The sequence below is a fragment of the Montipora foliosa genome, chromosome 13 (genome assembly GCF_036669935.1).
Source record: "Montipora foliosa isolate CH-2021 chromosome 13, ASM3666993v2, whole genome shotgun sequence".
In the NCBI taxonomy this organism is placed as follows: domain Eukaryota; kingdom Metazoa; phylum Cnidaria; class Anthozoa; order Scleractinia; family Acroporidae; genus Montipora; species Montipora foliosa.
This window is the reverse complement of record NC_090881.1, coordinates 35,813,421-35,820,920: the sequence shown is the minus strand read 5'-3', so window position 1 is coordinate 35,820,920 and position 7,500 is coordinate 35,813,421. Positions and strand designations below refer to the sequence as shown.

General features: G+C 40.8%; 1 protein-coding gene across 4 annotated transcripts in view; it reads left to right on the top strand.

Annotated features, from left to right (window-relative positions):
* Positions 1 to 7,500, top strand: part of LOC137983292 (fibroblast growth factor receptor 2-like) — a 97,582-nt gene that overhangs the window by 56,036 nt on the left and 34,046 nt on the right. Inside the window, exons 1-2 of one of the 4 annotated variants that reach the window (XM_068830496.1) lie at positions 5,975 to 6,188; positions 6,363 to 6,501. The exons of 1 other annotated variant lie outside the window; for it this stretch is intronic. In XM_068830496.1, coding sequence (XP_068686597.1) covers positions 6,426 to 6,501 — 76 coding nt within the window. In that variant the 5' untranslated portion in view covers positions 5,975 to 6,188; positions 6,363 to 6,425. Of the gene's footprint in view, positions 1 to 5,974; positions 6,189 to 6,279; positions 6,502 to 7,500 lie in introns of those variants that run through there. 2 more of the 4 variants (XM_068830497.1, XM_068830498.1) reach the window with 2 other exon arrangements.

Here is a 7,500-nt window from a genome sequence, read left to right as displayed (position 1 = left end):
GTCTTGACAGGAGTGTGGACACAAAGTTGGGTCTCTGAACTGTAACTAAAGTTGAAGTTATTTCTGATCAGGTGAAGCGCAAAATTAAACCGGCTTTCCTTTCATATCATTCTCCAGAACGGGAGACAAGTTAAGTTTCTTAAGTTGTCAGGACGGAAAATTGGGGTCAGTTGTCATATCACATTGCAAAAGTAATCGGACTAAGCCCCACCGGAAGGTCTGTCAATTTCGAGCTGACGCATAGGATCGGCTTCGGTTTCGGAAAAATTTCCGTGTCGGTCGGGCTTCACAGTATCTTTTTGTGTCTAAATCGATTTGGTAAGTCAGTCCACTTTGTGATCTCCCTTGATAAGCCTAGGTGCTTTTGGGGCAAACAATGTCAAAGATGTTTTAATTTGAAAAAAAAAAAAAAGATTTCTAAGCTTGTATAAGAGACAACGCCTTATCTCTTTCTTAGAAACCTGTAGGGCATCTTCGTTCCTCAATAACTAATTGCGGAATCAATGTCATGATTTGTATCATGTTCTAGATGGCTGGCCTTGTAACTTCCATTTATATCTTCCGGTAATAACGAAAAAAGGATTTGTATAGTGAATGGGTCATGTAATGTTTACTTTACCAGAATTACAGAAGATTCTATATGTATGTAATTTAAACACGGAAAATTAATCGAAGACTTGAATTGTCTTGGGATTTGTGGAGTTATACAGTTGGTTGAGCACCGCGCTGCCATTCGGGAGGTCGTGAGTGCGATTCAGCTCCAGCCGCAGACCAAACACTTATTCAGGCTCCTTAAATAATCGAGGAGAAACTGCTGCCTTTGTAATTACATCCACAAATAGTTAGACTTCCTAGTCTTCTCGGATAAGGACGATAAACCGTAGGTCCCGTCTCACAACCCTTCAATGTGCATAATCCTGTGGGACGTAAAAGAACCCGCACACTTGTCGCAAAGAGTAGGGCATGTAGTTCCCGGTGTTGTGGTCTGTCCTCTGAGGTTTATCATGTTTAGGAGGGTAAATGCGCGGAGATACTAGCTACACCAAGATACTCAAAAATCTGAGGTAAAATAAAGATATAAACGAAACTAAACTAACGGTTTCATGCCTCTGTTGACTGTCACAAATAACTCAATTCTACAACTCGGTTATAGATACCCGAGTTATTTGGGTGCGGTCTGCTCACCGCCTACACGCGAGCCAGCTCGGCGAGACATGAGTATCTGCGAGATAACGTTAATCCAAACGAAGCGTGGGATTTTACAGAAATTTGGTTTTATCACTGAAACGATTTAATAAAGGTCAAATTGAGGGGATCACTTAAGTGGCTGTCGTTTCTAGCGTTAACCTTTCCTGTCAGAAGGAATTGACGAAGGGCTAAAACCCCGTGCAAATGAAACGGACGCAACATTGTTGGCCAACAACTCCCAACATTGTTGCCTAACAACTCCCAACATTGTTGCCTAACAACTCCCAATATTGTTGCCTAAAAACTCCCAACATTATTGCCTAACAACTCCCAACATTATTGGTTAACAACTCCCAACTCCCAACATTGTTGCCTAACAACTCCCAACATTGTTGCCGAAACACCTCCCAACATTGTTGCCTAACAACTCCCAACATTGTTGCCTAAAAACTCCCAACATTATTGCCTAACAACTCCCAACATTATTGGTTAACAACTCCTAACATTGTTGGCCAACAACTCCCAACATTGTTGCCGAAACACCTCTCAACATTGTTGCCCAACAACTCCCAACATTGATGGCCAACAACTCCCAACATTGTTTGCCCAACAAATCCCAACATTGTTGATTAACAACTCCCAACATGTTTGGCCAACAACTTCCAACATTGTTGGTTAAAAACTCCCAACATTGTTGCCCAACAACTCCTAACATTGTCGGCCAACACCTCCCAACATTGTTGCCCAACAACTCCTAACATTGTTGGTTAACAACTCCCAAAATTGTTGGTCAAAAACTCCCAACATTGTTGCCTAACAACTCCCAACATTGTTGGTTAACAACTCCCAACATTTTTGGGTGTTACAGGTTGCGTCTGTTTGCACACCCTGTTGCACGGAAAATTAATCGAAGTCTTGAATTGTGTTAGGATCTGTAGAGTTATACAGTTGGTTGAGCACCGCGCTGCCATGCGGGAGGTCGTGAGTGCGATTCAGCTCCAGCCGCGGACCAAACGCTTACTCAGGCTCCTTAAATAACCGAGGAGAATGTGCTGCCTTTTTAATTACATCCACAAATAGTTAGACTCCCTAGTCTTCTCGGATAAGGACGATAAACCGTAGGTCCCGTCTCACAACCCTTCAATCATGTTCATAATCCTGTGGGACGTAAAAGAACCCACACACTATTCGTAAAGATTTAGGGCATGTAGTTCCCTGTGTTGTGGTCTATCCTCTGAGGTTTATCATGTTTAGGAGGATAAATGCTCGGAGATACTAGCTACACCAAGATACTCTAAAATCTGAGGTAAAATAAAGATATAAACGAAACTAAACTAACGGTTTCATGCCTCTGTTGACTGCCGCAAATAACTCAATTCTACAACTCGGTTATAGATACCCGAGTTATTTGGGTACGGTCTGCTCACCACCTACACGCGAGCCAGCTCGGCGAGACATGAGTATCTGCGAGATAACGTTAATCCAAACGAAGCGTGGGATTTTACGGAAATTTGGTTTTATCACTGAAACGATTTAATAAGAGTCAAATTGAGGGGATCACTTAAGTGGCTGTCGTTTCTATCGTTAACCCTTCCTGTCAGATGGAATTGACGAAGGGCTAAAACCCCATGCAAATGAAACGGACGCAACATTGTTGGCCAACAACTCCCAGCATTGTTGGCTAACAGCTCCCAACATTTTTGGGTATTACATGTTGCGTCTGTTTGCACACCCTGTTGCATGTTTTGTTGCACGAAGTTTTAAACTGGTCAAACTTTTGAGCCAACAACTCCCAACATTTCTTTTGTTCCGTGATCACCGAAGCGTAGCGCAACAGTGTTGGACCGTTTGCATAGCTCTTCCAACATTGTTGGTGCCGCGCACGCTCATTGCGTATGATGGTTTCCCTGGAGATAGCAGCACATGTTGAAAAACGAGATGGCGGTCTTCCCATAATACACTGCACGCCCCTTCAATGTTGGGAATTGTTGCGTCCGTTTGCTTAAACGCTCGAAACGTCTGTATCCCATTCATTCTTTTCGCTATGGCGATTCGACTTTTAACGACTGGTTTGATAAAACCATGCAAACCAACCCCTTCATTCGAATTGAGGGATCTATTTGATAACATCTTTCTCCTCTCTCTACAGTTGTAATCTCGCAGCAATATTTCCATAAATTTCCTTCTCTAACGTCCTATGTCGCAATTAGAATATTAGAGTCGCATATTTCATGTATAGTTATTGATAAGGTCAAATGTTCTTGTAACCTACTGTTTTAAATCACAATGCTTCCAATCCAAGGGGATATAACTTCTCCGGGAAAAGGTACACACGCTTATAGAGGGCTCCTTCAAACAGGACCGACCTCTCGCCCCTAAAACAAAACAAAATAAAAGTAGAGGAGACAGGGCAGTCTAGTTGACGAGAAAATCAGCTAAACAAGAAAGTACAGAATCTCTCTTTTAATAAAAATGAAAACAAGTGTGTGCTATGGAAAATGGAGAAACCACGCAATTTAGATTTGTATTTGGTTTAATACCTTTGTAGATAAATGTTACCACAGCAGTTAAGGAGGCTCAATTAACCTACAATAGTTTTAACACTTTCAACAAACTGTACTTTTTAATTTGGATGGATTTAATCTACCAAACTTTTTCACAATATGCTTTCGCTAAGGTGACGTAATAGGTTACCATGGCAACAAAAGATCCAACAAACTTGGTTACCTCAATTTTTTATTGCTGGAGAGTTATTAGCACGCTAGGATATAACTTTCTGCAAAGTAAAAGCAAATTCTCTGGGGCAGATTCATAGCCATCTACACAATTGAAAAATGTTAAGGTGGCTCTGAATCCGCTCCAGAGAATTTTTTTAAACTTTGCAGAGAATTTCATCCTAGCCTGCTAATCACTTTTCAGCAATAAATAAAATATAATGCGATATGGCGATGGCAAAAACCTGAGCGAAGCTTGAAAATCGAACAGAATTTTGAGGTTGCAGAGCCGTGTAAATGCGATGCTTTTTGGCACGATGCTAGCAAAATTATCGACTTTCTACGTGCCCAAGGCTGGGAGGCGAGCGACCTTTGGAAGTGGGAGAAATTTGGCTGAATTCTGGAGGCACTCGGCCGTAAGCAGTCTTAATTAAAGCTTCACGCCTTGTCTATTTATATGTGAGACGACGCGTCGGGTCTGAAGGGGAAATCGAAGCGTCCCAGAAACTCATCAAATCACTCAGGACAACGCAGAAAACAGTGGTTAAATGAGCTTTATTTGTCTGGCTGTCTATAAAAGGAAGTTTCGAAAAGAAACATCGCGATTTGAAGTCTTTATGGAACATTCTCCTCGATCAGTTGGATCGGCCGTTGCAACTCAGGTCCCATGATTTAAGAGTCAAATAGTCAATGAGTCAATGAGTCATGAGTCAATGAAACTCACAGTCAATATAGCAATAATTTATTGATTAAGCCTAAGCCCTCGTTTCAGTGATTAGGCCTAGGCACTCTCTGAAATTTTAGCTTTCATTTTATGGGTTAGGGTAACTGCACTAATTAGCTCATTGACTCATTGATTCATTGACTCATAAATACTTGATACTCGTCGCAACATCAAGCAACAATGTTGCAACATGTTGCGTTGAACTGTTGCAAGCGTTTGGCCAGGCCTTTACTTTGGTGCGACCCACAGGTACGACGTTTGAATCAGACGTCATCAGTTCCGAAGTCGGGTTCGGCACTTGACTGGAGCGGCGTTTGGAACGGGCCTGAGAAGACTTGCAAGTCAAACAATTTGCAGATTTCCTTAGTCGCCAGAATCATTAAGAGCCTAAAAGTTGGTTCGTTTATGGAAAGTTAGTGATCGTTAAACGCAGCGATTTGATATTTCGCTTAAAAGAAGCACTTAAAAGGCTGAAAAATCAAACACAGCTCACTTGCGTTTAGTTTAGGCTGAAGTGTCGCACGAAGTGGAAGACGTAATTGGCAACTCCTTGACAATCGAGGTGTGTAATAGACAATGGAGGTTCTAGAGTTTTCAGTGAGCAAGGCGATAGCGAAAGGTGCAATAATCAGCATCTGTTTTTATCATTAAATATTATCCTTAAAAATAAAGGCGTAATTTGTTTCCAGAAAGCACAGCTACAACACACAAGACGCAGTGAAAACTGAAACCTATTTTGGTGACATTTGGTGCGGTGACATTCTGGCGAAAAAGTTTTGATTACTTGTTAAGAGGGGCGGCAGTTGGATTCCGTAGTCCTTAAATCATAAACATCCAAAACAACGGATTTGTACCGAGTCCATCTTGTAAATTCGTCTAACTTTACCTATGGTGTTGACTAGGGGAACAGCTTGTTCAAAGGGAATATAGATTAGAGCGTGGATGTTGCTTCCATACGGCAGGGAGCGAGGGAATGACAGGCCTATTTTAAGTCAGATCGGATCAGTGACACCCTTCTGCGAAAGGCTGTGCCCTTTGGAAAACCGCATTTTCCTTGGCGTCAATGTAGCTTTTACACAGTCTACTTTTTCCCGTTTCTAATGCAATTAGGGCTAAATCAGATGAAATCAAATCTTTCAAGTCTACTTTTGAGATTTTATGAAAAACAGACTTGGCAGCCCCGACATCAATACCTATGAAACCATCCGTGCCACCAAATTAGTATATTCACTAACCTATAGTACGAGCTTAATTGGTCAACTTACGATTAAATTGTTCTGACACTAAAGTCAGACTTTATCAAAAACAATTACAAGGATGTGAAATTAAGCCTAGCCTCAGGGCAGAATTTCTTTGTACCGGATGTTGTCTGTCACGGTTGTCACACCCGTACTCCCACAGACATGACGTCACGGGAACTGTCAACCTCACTAGAATTTGTAGTTGTGTTTAATACCGACATGTAGGTGGGTTTAAATGCTGTACTTTTACTTCAAGTTGAAAATAATTCCTTCTGTAGGTCTGTTCTCCGACGTTTTATCGACCAGCTGAGTGGAAACAACGTAATGCACAATTTGTTTTCTTGACCTTTCATTATCGGCCCCGTTGCACATGTAAATCACAGCGATAGGTTGTTCTTTATATTCTTTTCAGGTGTTTTTTTAATTGAGAAACTTCAGCAGTCAACGGCTAAAGCACTTCTCTCCTCAGAAATTTGTCTGTTTGTGTCTTCTCAGGTTGTCCACGGGTTTGTCGGCTTTTCAGAAAGCGTTACCGAAAAACCCAACCTGTGTTTTGGAATGGATTTTGCTCGATCGAATATCATCTTCTTGATATGTTTAGTTTTCGCTGCGACATTTCCTGATGTTGAAGCCCGTAAGTATTAAGTTAAAGGCCTCAAACTTTCTAAGGTAACTAACGAACAAGGAGAGACCAAATCTCCACCACTTCAGTGCATGCTTCATGGAAACAGCTCCTCGACCATGCAACTGATTTAATGCACGATCGAGCCGCGCGCTGAAGAAGGAGATGTAGTTAGAACAGGGCCTTGGAGTTCTGTGGTAATGAAAGGCAGTTCAAGTACTTTGTTATGCATTTGTTATTCCCAGTCATTTGTAATGTTGGGTTTTTCGTAAGAGTTGACTTTCCTTATAATAATGGTGCTGAACTTAAATTAATCATTGCATAATTGATTAATGATTATTTAAGTACCGATCAATTTCCCTTTCGATCATACCTCATGCAGAAACTTGCGTGTAGAAAAAACGTGCAATTTATGTTGTTGAAGAACGAGACTTACTACAATAGAGTCTATTCTTATTCAAGGAGATGCAAATAAGTGGCGGGGTATTCTGAAATTTAGCCGTTTCTTGTCAATGGCTAGTGTGAAAAAAGAAACAGAAATTTTGGGTCAAGTACCTGGTGATAATTCACTAAAAATATTGACTCACTGCATGGTCATATTGTAAACAACAGGAAAACAACACAAAATATAATATGTTTCCTCATTTACTGTTTGCTATGATATTTGCTGGAGGACTTTGTTTTCCACATATTGGCTTTTATGAAATATAAAAGTCTTTTTTTATGAGCGGCAGCTCTGTATCACATTTCCAAACTCAAGGCGAGGCCGAGAGTTGTAAATGTGAAAATGTGTAAATTAATGAAAATTAAATGTGATATTGTACATGACTTCAATGATATCATGTCAAAATGCAATAACTTGGTTATGACAAGCTACCAAATCTTCTTTTCAAAATCCTTTAGACATCTTGGCCTACGTAGGTGCAGGGTTATTCTAGATCAAAAAAGATTTGAACAAGGTCACACAGTGTTCCTGTTTATAAAGTTCTCATCAAACTTCTTCAAATTGAT